General features: G+C 47.6%; 1 protein-coding gene across 3 annotated transcripts in view; it reads right to left on the reverse strand.

Moving 5' to 3' along the window:
• CASZ1 (castor zinc finger 1) overlaps positions 1-19,420 on the reverse strand; it is a 211,432-nt gene that overhangs the window by 27,874 nt on the left and 164,138 nt on the right. For all 3 annotated transcript variants that reach the window (XM_014941481.1, XM_014941483.1, XM_014941482.1), the window contains 8 exons: positions 17,741-18,581; positions 14,907-14,975; positions 10,046-10,136; positions 7,802-7,966; positions 5,085-5,257; positions 3,473-4,341; positions 1,339-1,480; positions 281-344 (listed from right to left, as the gene is read on the reverse strand). In XM_014941481.1, coding sequence (XP_014796967.1) covers positions 281-344; positions 1,339-1,480; positions 3,473-4,341; positions 5,085-5,257; positions 7,802-7,966; positions 10,046-10,136; positions 14,907-14,975; positions 17,741-18,581 — 2,414 coding nt within the window. The remainder of the gene's footprint in view (positions 1-280; positions 345-1,338; positions 1,481-3,472; positions 4,342-5,084; positions 5,258-7,801; positions 7,967-10,045; positions 10,137-14,906; positions 14,976-17,740; positions 18,582-19,420) is intronic.

The following is a 19,420-nucleotide window of genomic DNA, read 5'->3' on the forward strand; positions in this document are numbered from 1 at the left end:
CCCCCCCTCGTTCAGAAAAGATGAAAAAAAAAAAAAAACAAAAAAAGGTGTCAGAGGCTGCAATATATTTCTTCAGCCAGTTCATTAAATTAATTCGTAAGCAGTGGCTCTGAAATTATACCCGATGAAAAATGGTCTCAAAATTTAAATGGTACAAACTCATCTTATTAGAGGCAAAACATTAAAAAACAAACGCATCTCTTCCCCCCCCCTCCCCGCCATCGCAGCTTTAATTTCTCTTGGTGGGGGGAATGAAAGGCGTTTGATGGATGGCTCTTACCTTATTCATAAGCGAGGATAAAAGAGATGAATTTGCCGAGACTGTGTGGCCATTTGATTCATTACTGGAACACACAAACCAACAGGGTTTAGTTAAGATGTGCACAGGGACTGTGAGCACTGAGATTAATCCTTCTCCCTTCAAGCTGCCTCACTCCTCACCTGCTGCATCCGGAGGAAGAGAATGATGCCCACCCTCCCTTGGGCAAGGCAAACTCTTTTACTTGTGATAGCCAAGATGGAGAGAAGGAGGGCCCCAAGTTTGGAGAATTTAGTTCTTTCAGCTATTAAACAGCCCAGACCCCTTCCTCCAGTGTCCACACCACCACACTGTTTTATTAGCTGACTCACAACCCACACCATGGTTTAGAACTTTCAAAAATATGCCACAAAAGCAGGGCTGATGCTGAAGGAAGACTCACACTGCCAGGGACACAATCGTTATGGCCACAGCAAAGCCTGCTGACAGGAACCTTACTCTTTCACACGCATCAGTAATAGTTCTGGCTGACTACAAGTGCTGGGGTCCCAAATTGAGGCTAGTTTAAATAAAGTATGGAAAGGAATGTACACAAAGGTCAAAGTGAGGCAGGCTCACTTATCCCCAGTATCAGTTCCTGCATATTTTTTCCTCACAGGACAATCCCCCAGCTCTCCTATTCTCAGCAGAGATGCTGGGTGAGTGGGCCGCACTCTTTAACGCTCTTGCTAAAAGCCTGGCTTTGGAGCAGCCTCTGATCAGCTCTTGGTATCAGCAGGAATATCTAAGTGAAAGAAGGAAGCTTTGCCAGTGGCTCTTTTTTTTCGGAGGGGAGCACAAGAGGTGAAGCTCTTGTCAGAGTCAGTAGGTGCCTGTGAGCCCCAAAGGACGTCTGGAGAACCTACACTCGAGAGGGACTAGAGAGAACCTCCCTGCCTACAGTTTGGGGGTGCCCAACTCAGCCACCGTGAAATTGCCTTTCATCAACAGTTTGTGTCCTCTCCTGTTACAGACATGGAAACTTCTCAGAGCTCAGTGCTGGGAAGAGCTAAGTGTGATTGCCTCCACGCTTCTCTCACCCGTGATCCTTGACGCTCAGGTCCAGGCTGTGCTCCTGCAAGGAGTCCTGGCTGGTGGCAGATGAGGATCCCATGGCCTCCGCAGGTTCCTGCTTCACCTGAACTGGATTGAACCGTCCGGGAGCTGCTGGTTGTCCATTCCCTGATTGAAAGACACCAAAACGAAATGCAAAAATTAAATGGAAAATGCAGGTCTAAAATGAGGTTACAATGGCAAATAAGTAAGTTAAATCACTAGCACCAGTGCATAAATGGAAAAAGCAAAGGAAAAGTGTGGGGGAAGGGAGGTGCTGGGATTGCTGGTCAGCGTTTATTGCCAAGCTGACATGATGGGTTCTGACGTCCACTCCAGCGTGGAAATTCTTCAAGTGATAATTATTGCAAAATTATGTCAAAGTTGTCCAGGCTATGGGCCCTTTAAAGGAGAAGGGCGGAAGGAGCGTGGGGGAGACCTGATTCTCTGCACAAACTGTCATAACTAATTTGCGGGGCTGCCTCTTAAGCGTTTATTAAAGACTCTGTTAATGCTGAGGCAATGTGGCAGCTTTCGACTGCTAGTCAGGCCCCCTTTCTCGTCCCCAATCCCAGCGTTGCCGTAGCGACAGCGATGGCCCGGCACTGCGCGTGCCCAGCAGGAGCATCTGCCCTGCCGGGGCTATCGAAGGTGACAGTCAATGGGACCCGTTCAAACCATGCGACCTCTTGCCACTACTGTCACGTTGTCCCCACAAAAAGAGGGAATTCTTCTTTTTTTTTTTTGGGGGGGGGGGGGGGGTTAATGTAAGCCCATGAAAGAAAAATTCAAATTAAAGAGAATTAAAGAGAAAAAAGAGGAAAGAGGGGAAAATGGGAGAACAAATTAAAGAAAAAAATTAGGAAGAACAGCAAAGAAAAAAGGAGGGAAAAAAAGTTGCTGACAGGAACATGTCTGCAGAGCTTTTTTCCACAATCCCCAAGTGACTAAAATATTAATTTACCCTCCGGCAGTACAGCTGACGGCGAGCTGCTTCTCAGACAGCAAGTGGCATTTTATTAAAAAATAAAGGAAAATAGTTCCCTCAATGACCTTTCTCTGCTTTAGGAAACAATTTTTCAAATAATAATTTTAAAAGTATGTGAAAGTTCCCCTCCCTCTTTAATCAGATCACTTCGTCCTACTCCCTCATTTGCTCTTGTGTAGCAGGGAACATGGGCAAGCACTGACCCCCCGTGGGCCAGCGGCATGGCCCTCCCACGCCCCACTGAAGGGGTCTGGGGGCAGCCCAGCACTCTGGGGTGCTGCCAGGCACAGCCTCCCCTCCACAACCCCACGTTGCCCACCATGAGCTGACCACGTTCAGCAGGAGACTGTGGTCTTGTGCTCCTGAGGGAGCCCCGTGTCCCTGCTGGCAGGGCTGGGCACAGGCAATGACCTGCCCCAGGTCTGGGTGGCAAGAGGAGGAGCTCCAGGGGAGGAACTGCCCCGGGGGACTTCTCATCCCCATCTTTTACCCCTCTCGTGGTGCTGCTGCCCATTCCAGCTCAGGGAGCTGCAGGGACAGAGAAGCCCAGCTTGCAAGAGCTGAACGGAAGAGAGGTCCAGGTTGTGGGCAGGACCAACACTGTCTCCAAAGCCACAGCTGGGACAAGAGAGCTGGAACCCAGAACCAACCCTCCAGATCAGGAAAACAACTGGCCATGAGCTACAGGATCAACAAAAGCAGGTCCAGCCAAAACTCCATACTCTGCAGGAGATGGTGTAGGCTGCTGTACGGCCTGCAAGCACGGGCCAAACTTTTTCTGCATTTCTATTTTTAATACAGTGTACCTCTCTCTACAGCCTACAGCAAACTCGGCAATACACACACCAACACTCTTCCTTCAGATCTTGCCTACTCCATTTGTGGGCAAAGCTGTGCTTCCTACCTCTCTTCTGGCCACGTGGGTATAGCCAGGCTCCACAGGAATCCACGTCAAGACTGCCCTTTCCAAGGGTTAACTGGACACAACCAAATTCATTCTCCCCTTCGTGTTCCTTTATTACCCCCTCCCCACTTCCAGTCCCACAAACAACGGGGTGGCTTCTCATTCACTCCTCTCCAAGTCATCAGGCCTCTTCCTCCCACCACTAGCACAACAGATGAGGGTAACTCACCTGCTTCAAGTGCCACAGAGGGCTTGAGTGCAGCTGCTGCCAGCCTGGCCATCATAGGAGAGATTAATCCCTTGCTAGCAGAGATCCTTTCCATTATAGATGCCGCTGGAGCTGGAGAAGAAGTAGCTGCTGCCTCACCAGATCCTGAAATGGCCTGGGATGAGGAATCTGCAGGAGCAGATGATGTTGGGTTGGTGCCAGAAGAGCCAGGAGTCATCAGATTAGCAGAGCTGGCAGGAAGTGGTGTAGAGACTCGACTGGGGATGATGGGGAAGAAGGATCCAGCTGTTCCAGGAAGTGCTGAGTTGGAGAGTGCCAGGGCCAAGGGTATATTGCTGGGAAGAGCCTGAGAAAGCAGGCCAGAGATCTTGGTGGCTGGTGTCATGCTGTTGGCAGACTTGCTGGCCTGTGAGGAAGCAAGCTCAGCACCAGAGGAGGGTGCAGCTGGGACTATGAGGGAAACGGAAGACTGTTGACTGGTGGGGGAGGCACTCAGGCTGGAGTTCTTCGAGCTCATAGCGGAGAAGTCAATAAGGTCATCGTTACTGGACTCCTCTTGCTCATTATCCTTGGACCCCAGGAGAGAGGCAGGCAGGCCCAGCACTCCTGAGCTCCGGATGTGCCTGCGCTCGTGCTTGCGTTTATGGGATGTCATCTGGCTGGTGGAGGTGAAGGTGAAGCCACAGCCTGCCCTGATGCAGTGGAAGTGGTTGGTGGCCTTGCTGTAGACACAGCCCTCATACTTGCATTCCTCATACTTGTAGAACTTCTTGAAGCCGTCCTTGGCATAAGCATCATCTTTGATGTGGTAGCTCTTGTGCTTCTCAATGTCACACTTGTTCTTGAAGGTGAATGCGCACCCAGGTCGCCTGCAAAGGCATCGAGGAGGAAAGTGTTGGCTGTGTGGGCCAGGAGCACAACGGCACTGCTGTCACCGGCCTCCCTTGGGATAAGGACTAGGACCAGTATGAGACACTGGCCCTGGCTGCAAAGGGGCTGAGGAGCTTTAGGCAGGTTAACCCGTGACACCAAGGCATGCAAAAACGCTGCCATGTGAGAGCTGGGAATCTCACTCCACTCTGAGGAACAGCCACAATAACATGGGGAGGCAAGCACCCACCATCAAAAGTTCCAACCAAAACAGCAGCTAAAGGGGACTAAGGTACAAACTGTCCTTTCCTACTCTTTCTGAGAACACAAGAAATCAATAGAAGAGCATTTGTGTACAGAAGTGGAGTCTGGCCCTGAAACGGACGAGCAGGATGACTTGGCTGGAAAGAGCTCCAGCATGGAAGCACCATTAGCAGTATGTTAATGGCCTGCTTCAGTCAAATTCTAAAGAGCACTGTGATTTCTCTCCCAGATGATTCTAGGATGAATTTTCTAGTGGGTACCCTTTCCCCAGGTCACACTCCTGCCTTCAGAATGGTCTGTGGCAAGACCCTAGAAATCACATCTGCCCTGGAGCATGAGCTCTCTCAAGAGCAGTGCTGAGGTCACAGCAGGGAAAATCAAGTCTCCGTGGATACTCCTGAACTTATGACTTGGCAGAAGGAGGCAAATAGACCACACAACTCTGAGGCAGGATTCCTCCCCTTCCCTACTGTCTCACCTGCAGTGAAAGTGAGTGGTTTTCTGCCCATAGAACTGGCACTCCACGGTGCCGCAGTCCTCCGTGGCACGGAATCGCTGAAACCCGTCGTTGATGAGCTGTGTGTTCTTCTTGTGGAAGTTCTCATGGGTCATCACGTCAGAAGTGCTTGTATAGACCTTGTTACAGCCCACCTACCCCAGGCCAAAACAGGGAGTCATCAGCACAGCGTTTTAACAGCCTACCATCATTACCAGCAATAATAAACACATGAGCAGCACACACACATTTAATAGTTCCATTTATGCACTTCTCCTAGGAGTATTAAGTCATCAGTTTAATTCCCAATCTAAAGACCAATAGAGCAGTTGTGGAAAAAAAACCTCACCAACCTCAACATTCTGGGCATGAAACAGTAAGAAAAAAAAGGGGAGGATGCAAAGGGATAAAAGAGCAGCTCGAGCTAATCGTGCCTGCTTAGGCAGACAGTGAGCAGGATTCCTGCTCTGAAGGAGAAAAGAACACGGACAGATGCCATGACATGCTGTTATCTTGGAGCGACATGGAACCAAGTAGGACTTTCATGTATCTGGGGAATACAAAATGGAGTGGGGATGAGTTATTTACCTCTTTAGTCCTTTTGGGAGGTAAGGCAGGGTGGTGCAACACGAGGCCACTCTTTTGAGCTTGTAATATACGGGTTTCATTCTAGCAAAGCATAAACCCTACGTTCAGCTGATCCTAGCAAACCAGTGACTTTTTTTCCCCCTGTCACTGTTCAAGACTACCACTTCAATAATTTTAAACTCGTGCAGCAAATGGGAATGGTGTGACGAGGACGGAATGCTGAAAACCTGCCTTCCTCTGGGTAAAGCGGGCAACTTTGCCATATTGAGTAAAAAAACACTGGAATCTGAAAACGTCCTCAGCCCTGCTGAGGGAGGATTTTTTTTTTTTTTCTTTTCTTCTGTAGCACAACGTGTGCCAATGCCTGCACCATCTCAGAAGTGAAGAGAACGAAAACACCACCTCTTAGTTCAGCCCAGGTTGATTCAAACAGGCAATAACAAAACCCATGACAAATACCCAGAAAAAAAAATAAAAAGGATCTCCAGCTATTTCCAATATAAAAGAGCCTCTCTCTTTCCACACTGACACCTTGAAAAAAGACAGACCCTGCACAGCATTAAAAAAAAGAATTAAACAAAAACCTCCTTAGGAATAATTTGCAATGTAGCTCTTGGTGCTAAAGCCTAAAAAAATGTCAGTTTATATAAACAACTAACTGAATTTTATCCACACCAATTATGGACATAAAGAAAAAAACCCCCATGAGATGGATGGCACAAATTCTGCCATTTAAGCAGTATTTTCTTTAATTGGGAGTTTGTATTCAGACACCTTTCCTGTAGGACACTGCTTACATGGGCATTATTTTAGTGTAAGACAGTGGGCACAGGATGGAATTACCCATATATAGTTGTGTAAATGAGGGTCTCTATTTGAACTTGGGAGTGAGTTAAAGCTGTGAAACACTCGTACTCTAAAAAAACACTAAACAAAACCCATCCTGGTCAATTGAAGAAACAAAACAATCAATATTATGGAATCATAACAGAAAATGTCCTGGAGAGAAAGTCACATGAAGTTCTCAATTTATCAAATGTTGTAAGCACATGCTTAAACCAACCCCTATTCAGGACAGTACTTGAGTGCATGCCTAACATTTAAGTATGTGCTTAAGCCCCATTGACTTCAGAAAGCTTACCTGACTTCAAGTTAAACATATGCTGAAGTCTAGCCCAGCAAAGCACTGAAGCATGTGATTAAGGCCTTGTGACTTTAACTGGGGTCTTAAACTGATGGGATAGGGCAGGAAGTGAGACCTGAGTTTTCAGAACAGAAAAGCTTTCACCAAGGGTTGCCTGATTATTCTGTAACTACAGCACATTCTTATGGCAATGGTTGAGGCCACAACTCTAATGAAACAAACACATATCAAACCCTCTAATCTGGAGAACGATCAGGGTAAGACCCAAACAATCTGGGTGTCCGTGTCTAAAAACAGTAAAGGCGTCACAGTTCCATCTACGCAGCAGCTCCCAAGTCTGGTTACGCCGCTGTTCAAGCCTGGCTGGCTCTGGAAAGAAAGCTCCCAGCCTAGACCACAGAAAAGTACTGCTGGAGAAGGAGAACCAGGGGTGTTAAGCCTGGATACGTGACATTAAAGTTTCATTACTTTAGAAACTGATTATGGAGGAAATTAACCCAGTGTTAAAGGGCAGATGTGTCACAGAAAAGTCTGATTTCAAGGGAGTGACAGATCAGATTTGAGCAGAGGCAGCGCAGCGGCATCAGAGAGGTCCCTGAATCTCAGAGAACGGGACCTGTTTGCACAAGTGAAGTCCAAGACTGCGAGAAAACCTTGAGCCCTGCTTTGCCTCACTGCAGGCACAAGGCTTCTAAAAACAGGGAAAGGTGCTTCCCTCCTCACTTTCCAACATTTGACAGCTCAAGTGCAGTGAGGAGAGGGCACAGACCCTTCAAAGAGCCCGAATCAGAAGGGAGCAACAAATGTCTCCTCTCTGCCTCGGGACAGCCCCTTGCTCTCTAATAGGGAAGCGTTGGGCTGCCTGAGCTCAAGAATCCTTTCATTCCACCCCAAAAAGGACAGAGCTCAAACAATAGCACTTCATTTACCTCGTGTGCTACCACCTATGCCCCAGCCCAGCAGTTACCTGCATGCAGTGGTAGTGTGTGCTTTTCCCATTCAGGTGGCAGCCATGGTAGTACACGCTACAGTCATCCAAGGGGCTGAAGCGCATGAAGCCGTGCTGGAGGGAATTATCACGTTTCTTGTGCATGTTGTAATGCCGAATCACATCCTGTTTACTAGTGAATCTCTGGAGAGATACAGAGACAGACAGTGAGACACACGTGATGGGAGTGGGTGAGTAATTCTGGGGGCAGAGTGGTTTTTTTTTTTTGTTGTTGTTAATAAACTTATGGTATCAGGAGTTTAAAGCTCAGCAGTAATCACCCCAAGAGAGTCAGATTAAGGAGGAATTGTGTGCATGTATCTTCTAGGTAAAGGGAAAGTATATACACATGAAAAGTTGTACAGTAAACATGACACTGGGGCAATGTCCAGAATATGCTCCCTGCAGCTTTAAGACTGCATTTCTTCTAATATAATTTTAGCTGCTACTATCTCAAGAACTGCTATAGTTAGAAAGCAAGCAGTGAGCTGAACAGCCTACAAGAGAGTAATGCAAGCTTCCAAATCACTCACTGTACTGGTTAGCAAGACACTGGCTGCCACATTCATGTCAGACTACAAACTGGGAGAAACACTCTGCTCTTTGATAGGATCTTCCCATTGTAAGTCTTGTGCCTTCCCCTACAAGGTAGGATGGCTTTATTAGGGAAACAGGGACAAGGAACTTTCTTCCAGTCACAGAAAAAGATGTTGGTAGAGCTCAGAGCTAAATCCATATGACCAGAATATCCTTTTCATCCTCTACCTGCTTGAAGTAAGAAGGGGGACCCCACTGTCAGAGCAGCTTAAGTGCCTTTAAAATGAAGCTTTTCATTTCTGTTTCCCACAGACATCAATATTTAACAGTGAAGGTGGGAAAGTAAATCTGATTTTTTTAAAAAGAAATCAATATCCATTTATTTTGAGGAGTAATTGAAAAGGCCTGTATTCTAATGTTTAACAACTTTTCTAGTCTCCCTCATAGGAAACAAATGATTATCGCTTCCACTCTTTCCTCCTATAATATCAATCCTGATCAATCTTGTTGGTATTGGCACGGGAATATATGGATATAGATTTCAACAGGAATCCCTTGGAGGCTGGAGGTATGATTTCCCAGGGCGTACATACAGGATTGCTATTGCCAATCATCGTTAATTTGTGCCCACTTATTACGGAGCGTTACTTATTCTAAAATATATCTCAGCCATAAAATAATTTGCATTTTAAAAAGCAGCCTAAATCCTTATTCCCTGCGAGACCAGACAGCTCCTTTGCAAGCAGCTTCCAGACTCCTTAGGAAATAATCATGAGGCCAATCATAATAATAGGTTTTTCTGTCTTTCCATCCTTTGTGTTTCTCTCTTTCTGGTGCAGAGATAGCTGTGTCACAGTTGGGACAGACTCATCTCAATTACCAAACGCTGGGCTAGGAAGACCACTGCAGGCATCCCAGAGAGAAACTCTCCTTTGATCAACAGAAGCCTCCAGCCAGGCTTGGCAGATCCAGATGAGCTTCCTCTGCTGTGACCAGACCCGCTCCTTTGAGACCCCGAGGTGCCCTGGGCCGGGGCTGCAGCCGGGTGTGATGCAGAGCAGAGGTGAGCTCTGGGATTCCCGCTCTCAGCCACGCAGCCTGACCACAGCCAGGGCAGTGTCAGCCTCACAGACCCGGGAAGAGGGTAAACAAACACAGCACGTGATTCGGGGCTTGACGTCGCTGCCCTGGCACTTCTCCCAGGCATTACAGCATCCCACATGGCTCCTGCCCCCACGCTTTCCCCACAAATCCCGGACTGCTGCTGGTCTTATTGGGTGTTTTGTTGCAGATACTGCTGCTGCAGTGTCACTCGGGCAGCAGGAGGGAAAGAGGCAGACTAACAGATCAGCATTCCCAAGTTTCAGGCACAACTTGTAACACAGCAGAATTTATTCTCTTGGTTTCACTGATGTAAATCTGGAGTGGTTCCCATTGACTTGAGCTGATCTATATTCTGCTCTTCGTTACAGTAGTCTGGGTTTAGTTAAATGGTGTTAAATTAGGTTAAATGGGAATAAAATAGGGTTCCAGTAAGTTCAAAATATATCTTGCCCTCTTTCAGAGTAGAAAAGTGAAGAGGCATGTGTGTGCATGGGGGGGAAGCAGAGGAGGACACACATTTCCCCTTGGCTGTACCCTTTCTGTTCAGGTAGCTGTGCTGGTAAGTTTTGACCATTCCTTTACCTGGTAGTTGCACTCTGGGTCAAGGCAGTGGTAATGCTCTCTGTACTGGTACGCACAGTGTATATGGCCACAGTGCTGACTGCCAGAGAACCTGCAGACACGAGAGGAACAGGAGAAAGAAAAGGAGAGAGAATAAAACAGTGTCCTGACAGTAGTGCCCGTAAGGTACAAATAAAGTCAGTCCCATTTCTGCTTTCATCTCACATGTTTATGGCATTAAACCCCATCTCCTTTATCCCCTCCAAGGATGGTGACCCTCCCGCCCTCTTATTTGTCACTATTTAAAGGTGCTTCTTGAGCAGGATCATTCAGGTCTTGTACATCCCTAATCTGACCCTTTTCCTTTGAAATTCACCTCCATTATCTACGTTGGGGATAGAGTAAGAGAGAAGGGTTCCTTGTATTAAGTATCATGCAATTCTAAAATTCTCTTGTGTGAGTTTAGATACCACAGCAGCAAGTTTCAGAAATCTCCGACGCCAGAAGATGACAAATAAAAATCAGCCAAATATGCATTCTAAATTAGGCAGGACCTCAGAAAAGCTCAGGTATGCATTTGTTTGTACCAGTTATGTCTCCAGACTTTTTCTGAATCACGGTATGGTGTCACACTACAGAGAAGATTTCAAACCAGTGGATCAGATGGCAAGCCACACAGATAGAAGATGATCATGGCAAGATTACATAGGAACTTTCAGTTAGATGGACAGATCAATGAGATGGATCAACAGGAACAGAATGAAGTGTTACAGGGCAACCACCTCAACCTTGTGTGCACATCTTCTCCCACGCAGGACAGTCCTGCTGACCATTATTTGCCATGTGGATACAGTATTTGCTCACAGCAGAAAACAGCGCAATGCAAAAGAACAGGGTTTTCAGCCTGCCTTTGAGTGCAATTTAAAGTAGGACACAAGAAGCAACAGCCCACAACGTGCACCCAATCCACTCCTGCAGGCCACCACTGAGCACTCCACACAGCAAAATTGGAAACTCCTGACATACAGGGTGGAAAAAAAAACCCAGAAAAGCAGAAATGCCATAAAATATCTACATACAAACGGACAGTACGTGAAATGTATTGACTGATAGGCACATCAGTAATTGGCAAAAGGGGATGATCCAGTATGGGGCTAATCAGTGCAATGAACTCTCTGATGTATATTCTAGAGGACCCTGGAAGAGCTGAAGAGCTTGAAAGGGAAAAGCAGTGGAGAGAAGGGGACTCAGAGGGGAAACATTCAAAGATAAAGTACCATCTGCTCAAAGGTTCCTCAAAGGTTCCTCCCGTCACTTAGTGCTAAACACAGCGGGGATGCGTATGATAAAGGGCATGGGAAAGAAACAAGGAAGGGCAACGGGTAGAAAAGGAAAAATGAGAGGAGTGAGGGTGTCCTGGTGAATCCAGGAACTGGGTAGGAGCCGGGAAGATTATGGATCATCATAAGGTGAGGTAACGCTGAGCTACGGGACGGAAAAAGTGAGGATGAAAACCAGTACTAAATAAGGCATTTCTGAAGCACAGTAAGGAAGAGGAGGTCAACTGTGGAGACAGCAGGGCCTCTAGGAGATAGAAAGGGGACTTAATTGACAGAAAAGATAGACATTGCTAAAAAATTAAATGACTTCTTTGCCTCAGCATTCACAAAGGGAGACAGGGACAGATGCCAGGAGCAGACATGCCTTTCCCTGGGGAAGGAGAAGAAATACTGCAGGAAATCAGGATCACGTCAGAACAGGTGATTGAGAAACTGGAACAAACCTCAGCAGCAGAGAAGAAACAAACCACAAGGCAAACAGCAAGGCTGGCTGCACAAACAAAGGTGTGGAACTGAAAGCAGAGGAAGCAATTCCTGCTCAAGGCCTGGGCAACTGTGAGGCTAGTACAGGGCTAGTACAGGGCTAGTACAGGGCTAGTACAGGGCACAGGCGGCAGCCTGAGTCACCATGGCGTTAACCAGGTACTTGTAGCTCAAACCAACTGGTCCTGCGAGTCCAGGGCTTTGGGTCAGCAGCTTTAGAGGAAAGAAGCTGCTCTGTGGAAAGCTTCCTCCCTTTTCCACTGATGAGATGGCAAAGAAAGAGCAAAGGGCTGTGCAGGGCAGGCAAACTGTGGAGTGCAGGGCAGGCACAGAGAAAAGGAAAGCAAAGACCATGCTGACAAATATACACCTTTGAAGCAAAGCAATCCAAAATATTATCCAAAGTGAGGATGCAAAATGACCAGAGATGCCAACTGCAGTAAAAAAAAATGGGAGACACCGAAGAGATCAGACTGCATGGGCTGAGTCACTTGAAGCATCCTAGCAGGAGTAAACTAGGACTTGCTCCCAGCTCAGGAGCAAGGGGCTCAGTTTTAAGAGAGAGCTGAACACACACTTCGAGCTCCTACCCTCCCTTCCACGTGCCACAAAAATGTGTGTGTGGTGTCTACGGTGCAGGAAGGGAGAGGCAAGTGTTCTACCAAACCGTGTGCCTGGGGAAGGAGGGAAGCGGCAAACACAGCACAGAGGGGAAATTCTGCTCTGTCTGTCTGTGAGGTTAGGCTCCTAAAGGGTTATATTTATCCCGTGTTTCTTCTGACACTTGAAACAGTTCAAAGCTATTAATTTTTAAAGCACAGCATCTGTTTAGCTTTTTCATAACAGGAAAGCTTACACACCACACACTTACACGCATACACACGCGCACATTTACATGCACATACTCTAAGGTACATCAACACCCCTCGGAATTTACATGAACGTACCCACAATTTCCATGCACACGAACAGACACAAACACACCTAAAACAAGCAAACTCACAGACCATCGAATCACACCGATATGCAAATCCAAACTCCTAAATTGTCCATAAAGGCACACAAATTCATTTTTACAAGAACAACCCCCTCCCCCTTCCTTTACTTTAATCGGTTCACTTTTTTTTTTTTTTTGGCCAGAAAGAACTACTCTTGATCTGGCAAGAGTTAGAAAGAAAAACCAAGATAAATAAATAATAATAAAAATAATAAATAAAGAAGTCAGCATGCTTAGAGAGTGTTTACAGACTCATTACCCTGTAACGATGATGTGAAAGAAGGAAGAAAAAAAACCCACCCCAATTACAAGGGGGGAGGAAACCCACACAGAAATAAATATTTAAGCAAGTGCTGCCAGAAGCACCATCTGCTGAGGCACTAATAATAATAATAATAATTTTTTCTGTGGTCTGTTTTTTTTTTTTTTAATTATAAATATACGGGGGGGGAAAAAACAACCCAACCCAAACTAGCTAAGTAAGAGGTTTTGTTTTGTTGTGTGAGAGAATGGATTATCCCTGGGCAGCTTTTGGCAGTGGCTTTGGCAAACTCATTAAGCTAATTATGCAGTACAGACATAAAGTGTCGTGTCTCTCTCCCCCCACCCCTTGATTTTAAGGCTTTAAACTGTTTTTAAAATTGTGTGTAAATTGAAGGGAAGTGGCTGTGCTGCCAACGGGCGGCTTGCGGAGCTTTTGAAGCAGGATGTGGTGTCCCCTAGCTATCTCACAAGCCTCCCTCCGTTACCTGCCTGACCCAGGGAAGGGGCTTGCAGAGCGCTGCGGAGAGTGGATGTGGGCGAAGTGTTTATACAGTTCTCTGCCTGAGAGGGGAACCGGGGACAGAAAGGGTGGCATCTCCTCTCACTGCAACCCCTGCCATTCCTGCAATCTCAGCAATAAAAGGGTGCTGCTCCTCCTGCCCCATGCAAAGACGGGCTCTACCCCCTGCATTGTCACTTGAGGAGCTGCATGTGGTGCTGCAACTGTCCTCTCTTCCCATGTGGTCTCCTGTCCCATTCTACATCAGAGATTTGAGCAAAAGGGAGGAGAGAAAATCATCTCTCATTCCACTCTCTCCCACCCTTTTCCCTGCTGATGTGCCAAGCTCCCTTGCACCTTCCCAGCAGCTCACTGCCTCCCACAGAGAGACCCTCTGTAGACTCCAGCAAGGTGGGATAGCACAGTGCACACTTCCCTCCACTCTTGTTAATAAGTGCCCAAGTGCTGGTGGGAACAAACCCTTCAGTTTTATCTTTGGAGAGGTGTTTGCTTGCTTCCCCAACTGGTGTCTTTCTGCATACAAGGGACTTTTGCAGGGAGCTTCCTCGCTGTACAGATGGAGGATTCAACAGGCCAGGGGCAAAGGCTGATGGACGCTTTACAGCCTCAGCTCTAAACCAGGCAGGTGTTCTACAATAATCTCCTCTGTCCCTCTGGCTCTCGTGGCATTACTCACTGAGTCTCACCACGTCAGCCTTGGGCTCCCCCTCAGCATCGCTCTCTCCTGACCTAAGCTTGCCCAGAGCTGCGATAAGGTGCCCTCGTCTGCACCTTATTCAGTGAGGGTTTCTCATATAAACTAGCTGCAAAATATTGTAGGATAAATATCCCACACTGATGCCAAGACCTGCCTAAACTCCAGTCACTTATGAATTCATCCAGCCTAGATTCTCAGTGGTGACACGTTCTCTGCTTGCCTCCTGCATGGCAGGGGAGAAAGGCTGGAGACAGCACAGCAATGGACAGAAAGAAAGACAATCAAGAGACAACGCTCCCATTTAAACGCTGGGCTTCTGCAGTGAAACATTTTTCCACTATTTGTCACAATGTCTAACAGCTCTGGGGAGCCAAGCATGCTCTTGGCATGCTTGTACACCTCTCACAGCTACTGCTCTCCCAAGCAGGGAAACAGAGCACGTACAGATGCCAGAGGGAAATGGAAGTGCCAATGACTGGTTTAAACACTTGATCCAGATGGACAAGACCTCATCTTTCCCACCACCACTCCACCCTCTTATTTCCAGCCCTCTCCCCAAGAAAGTCAAGAGTTTTACCTACCTGGCAATATACTTCTGGTAAATATTTACGTCTTCGCTGACAGCTGGTTTGTCAGTGGGTAATCCATTCCTAATGAGAAACACACAGGGCAGAGCTGGTTAGCAGGCAGGAACGGGCCACGGTCTGAGCTCCTTGTTCTCTCATACACCACTCACACATCAGGAGAGAGGGCCCATGCAAGAGCACCCCACAAAGACACCCCCAGCTTTAACCTCCCTCCTCTTACCCTTCAAATCCCATACCTTCTTTTCCTGGGAACCATACAGTCCTCCCACCACCCCTCCTGCATGTTCCCTCTTTGCAGAACTCAGTTCAGTTTGTTGGAGACACTGAGAGATCAACCATGAAAACCCATTTTCGCAGAAAAAAACTAAATACCCATCTACACACGAGTGATGGCCACATGAAAACAAACACCTCCCTGAAGGACCCTGCACCACTGCCTTTACATGCATGGAAGGGCCATCGAGACACATCAGCCCTGAGCAAAACTGTGGGAGGAGAATCTCTGCACTGCAGCCCTGCTGTGAGCTACTGCACATTTCCTATGTTCAGCAGGCACAGAGTACTCCTGCCTGCCCAGGCAATGTGGCTACAGCCCCCTAGATGGGGCTTTAATTGCCTTTTTTTTCCCCACAGAGATACCCCAGCACCAACAGACAGGTGAGGCAGCAAAGCTATTTCCGTATTTTAATCAATGAGAAAACCAACCCAACTGACCCAACTGTCACACAAGCCTGGGTTACTTAACATTAGGAAGCAGACAAAAATTACATCCTCAGCACGTGGAAAAAGAGAGACAGTGGCAGACTCCAGCCTACCTAAGAGACAGTGGCAGTACCAACACAACCCCTGACAGGCTGCATGTTGTCTTCCTTCTCAGTTTTGCCCACACCCAACCTCCACTCCTAGTCATGGCAGCTCTGTAGCCTGGTTTAAATAAGGACACTCGCGCAGAGTTCACTTCAAGAAGGTAGATTAGTTCAGGGCAGGTACATCTAATTGCATTAGATGTTCGAGAGTTTAGAGCTATGGCTAGGGAACATGTGTGAGAGCGAGGGGGCAATTCCTGCCAGGTTATTTTGTCCCAGTGGGGACTATGAACAGAAAGCCAGGTCCCAGACACCACACTGAGCACTTCCTCCACCAGCACGATTAACGGGTTGCTTTCTTTTATCACGGAAGCCTGTATCTAGTAATTCAGCTTGAAGGAGAAGCGACCAGAGCCCCTCCTGTAGTCAAAAGTGTGATCAGGACACTGGGAACTGCCAGGTTGAAGGCCTTGGTCACCTCCATTCCTGTTGCAGCCCCATCATGATGTCCCAGCTGAGGAAGTCCTGTGGCTGGAGGAGGGATCACCATAGTGCTGCAAACGCACAGGAAATGAGCAAGACAAAGGAAATCAAACTGGGATCCCAGTGCGACACTAAAGCAGATAAGAAAAGGCTCACAGCCCCCCGGGCAGAGCTTAGGATGGCCACTGAACTCCAGGCAGCTGAGTCTCTGCAGACCCTTTAGGCACAGAGTCCCTGCCCAAGTCACCCATCACACCAAGGCACTGTGCCTACAGGAATATTAACACCAGTTTTTTTTGGTAATAGGAGCCCCTGCCTGCCATCTGGAGCACATACAGGGTTCATCCTTAGCAGGGGCCAGATGCAAATGTGAATAATCCTCTGCCCTTTCGCAAACACCTTAACCATAGAGGTCCCAAATCTGTCTGCAGGCAGCTAGGAAATGACTGTTTCACATGGAAGACGGGTATCATCGTCAGGAAAGTGGGAGATGCAGACTTGTCTGAGACTGCAAAGAGCATCTGAATGAGGATTCAGCCCAAGGCCTCCTAGGTCCACGTACTAAACATAAAAGAGCCTTCCTCCTTACCAGAGGGCAAAGTAGTAAGTGCGTGTGACAGCATTTTCCAGAGGTCCCAGACTTAATACAAACAACCCCATAGGATTCACAGCTCACAACAGCCCCAGATCCACGGTGACAAAAAACTACATCCAAACTATGACAAGAAAGCACAGAAGTCCCTCCCTTCCTTCCTCTTTACAACCTCAGGTACATATGTACCTTCTCTACAGCTACCACCTCTGGAAGTCACATTAAAAAGTAATCCAAGGTTTGGCAAGGCCTTCAGATATCTCCATTCAGTCCATGGCATCGCTGCAGAGGTTGCCAGCAACGTATGTGTAGGAGGTTATTAGTGGTAATTGGGCAAATAAGTTTGCCCAGTCTGAGGGGTAATTGAATCACCTCTATTTGTGTAAGGAACAAGCAAATTGAGAAGACGCAGGCCTGGCCCCACAGAAGTATCTTTATGCCTAAATTCTATGAAAATTGATGGGAATTAGGCACCAAAATGTCTTATGAGTTTTGGGACAAACAAAAAGCCCATCTTGCCAACAGTACGTCAGCGGAGTTTTGCCATTGAATTAAATGGAAGCAAGAATCAGGTTCTCCTACAGACACAGCGGGATGCCTGGGCAACCGGAACAAGGAGAAGGCAAAGTAATTACAGCCTTGACCTTAAGAGTGCTGAAAGCACCGTGTTCCTCATCTTTCATTTTACCCTATCAACCCAGGAGCTAGTGGGTTCTAGATTCTGGTGTGACTGCTGATGGCTGGCCACATCCTTAGTGCAAGTAAGATAAACAGAGATGTAAGGTGCAACAGAGGAGCAGACACCCCAACAGAGAGCAAAAAGAAATACGATACAAACATTGCAGTATCTATCGTCACACAAACTGGAACTGCCCACTGATCCACACACAGACTTTAAGTATGATCCCCCACTAACACAAAGATAAGAAAAGTGGGAGGACACTTACTTTACTGTAGAGACTGTTCCAGTTGTGATGGAGTCTGTCTTGGAGAAAGTTGATTTCAGGTACTCAGGAGTGTTGAATGGCAATGAGACGGACTGCTCTGGCCCAGCCACAGGAGTGCTGCTGGGGGTACTGGCGAGGGGAGTTGGGGCCAGGCTGGGTGTTGGAGCTTTTACTGGAGTAAGCTTCTGAATGTTCCTCACATCATACTTGGAAGGCCGGCCTACCTTGCCTGTCTTGAAGGCGATGGCTCCTCCCATATCTGGGCTTCCTTCTCCAGGCTTGAAAAGGTGCAAGTACTTGACGTTTTCGAGGTCATACTTGGAGGCCTTCTTGTAAGTGTTGCCATTTTGTGGCCTGATGCTCTCACCTGTCTTCAGCTTCTGAATGAAGAAGTCGTATTTGGAGGCCCGTGACATCAGACCCTGCATCTGGGAACTGCTGGGAGAGGGCAGCGGCAGGATGGTGGCTTTGGTCTCCGTCAGCATGGAGGCATCTGCACCTGGCACCCGAATGGGCTGTGCCAGCACTGAGGAAGTTTCTTTGCCCAGCTTGGAGCCCAGCTCCTCGGATTTGGCCAAGTGCATGGGCCAAGAGAGCTGCTCCCCAGCTTTCAGTTTGCGGATGTACTCCTCATACTTGGAGAAGCGGGCTCGTTTGCTCATGGCATCCTCGCCAGGGAGCGAGGCAGCCGTGGCAGTGGCCTCTGAGGTAGCAGCATTCAGCTTGTCAAAGCTGATCTTGCGGGCCAGCTCATCCCGCATGTTCTGATCATCGTAGCCAAACATGCCCAGGAACTCGTTCATGGTGGTGGCGGCATAATCTCGCAGCGATGAAGCTTCCCCTGGGAAGAACCAAAGGGAGAGAGTCACGCAAGGCGCTGATTTTTCTTCTCCTCCCGTAGCAGCCCGAGGAGCGGGGAGGGGGAGTCAGGGGAGAGGGGAACATGATCTACTGACGTTTGGCTCACTTGTTAGGTTTTACGACTCTTAAATTAATTTGTTTTAAAAAAAAAAGTAATTAATACTGGGGTAAAATAAAAAGAGTTCATCAATGCCAGGAAAATCAATTTCCTAAATGTTCTAGCCGATGGCTTTTCAGTACATTAAACAAAGTTTCATAAATGTCTCTGCACTCTTGCCTTGGCCTAATATGAAGAAAAAGTAATTTTACTGGAAGTGAGACCAACGCCAATATGCCGAGGTTTGTACAGTTGTGTCCTTGTGTGTGTTTGTGTATGGAAGGAGGTGCACAGAGGATAGATGGCAGAGTGTCTGCGTGTGTAAGGGGGGGCAGGAACATGGGAGACGTTCTCTGCGTGTTGGTGAAGAGCAGAGAGCAGGGCTGAGAGCAGGCAGGACAGCGGGGTGGGAAATGAATATGGGAGACAGGGCAAGACAATGTGTGGGGTGGAGCAGGAGGAGGGCAGAATGGAGAAGTGCAGAGCAGGGAAGGAAAGCAGGAGGTGGAGATGAATTAAGATGGGGGAGAGCAGCAAAGGCTATCTGCATGGGAAGCTTGGCAGTGAGGAGTGGTAGAGAGGGAGTGGAGAAGACAAGGCAAGACAAGAACAGGGTAGTTCCCCATAGCTGTTGCAGTCCTTCCCTTCCCTGTCAGTTTTGTAAGATTTATTTTCACCCAATTTGCTCCCTTCCTTCTCAATCCCAATGACTGGAGAGCTCT

The sequence above is a fragment of the Calidris pugnax genome, unplaced genomic scaffold, assembly GCF_001431845.1.
Source record: "Calidris pugnax isolate Ruff unplaced genomic scaffold, ASM143184v1 scaffold82, whole genome shotgun sequence".
Taxonomy (NCBI): domain Eukaryota; kingdom Metazoa; phylum Chordata; class Aves; order Charadriiformes; family Scolopacidae; genus Calidris; species Calidris pugnax.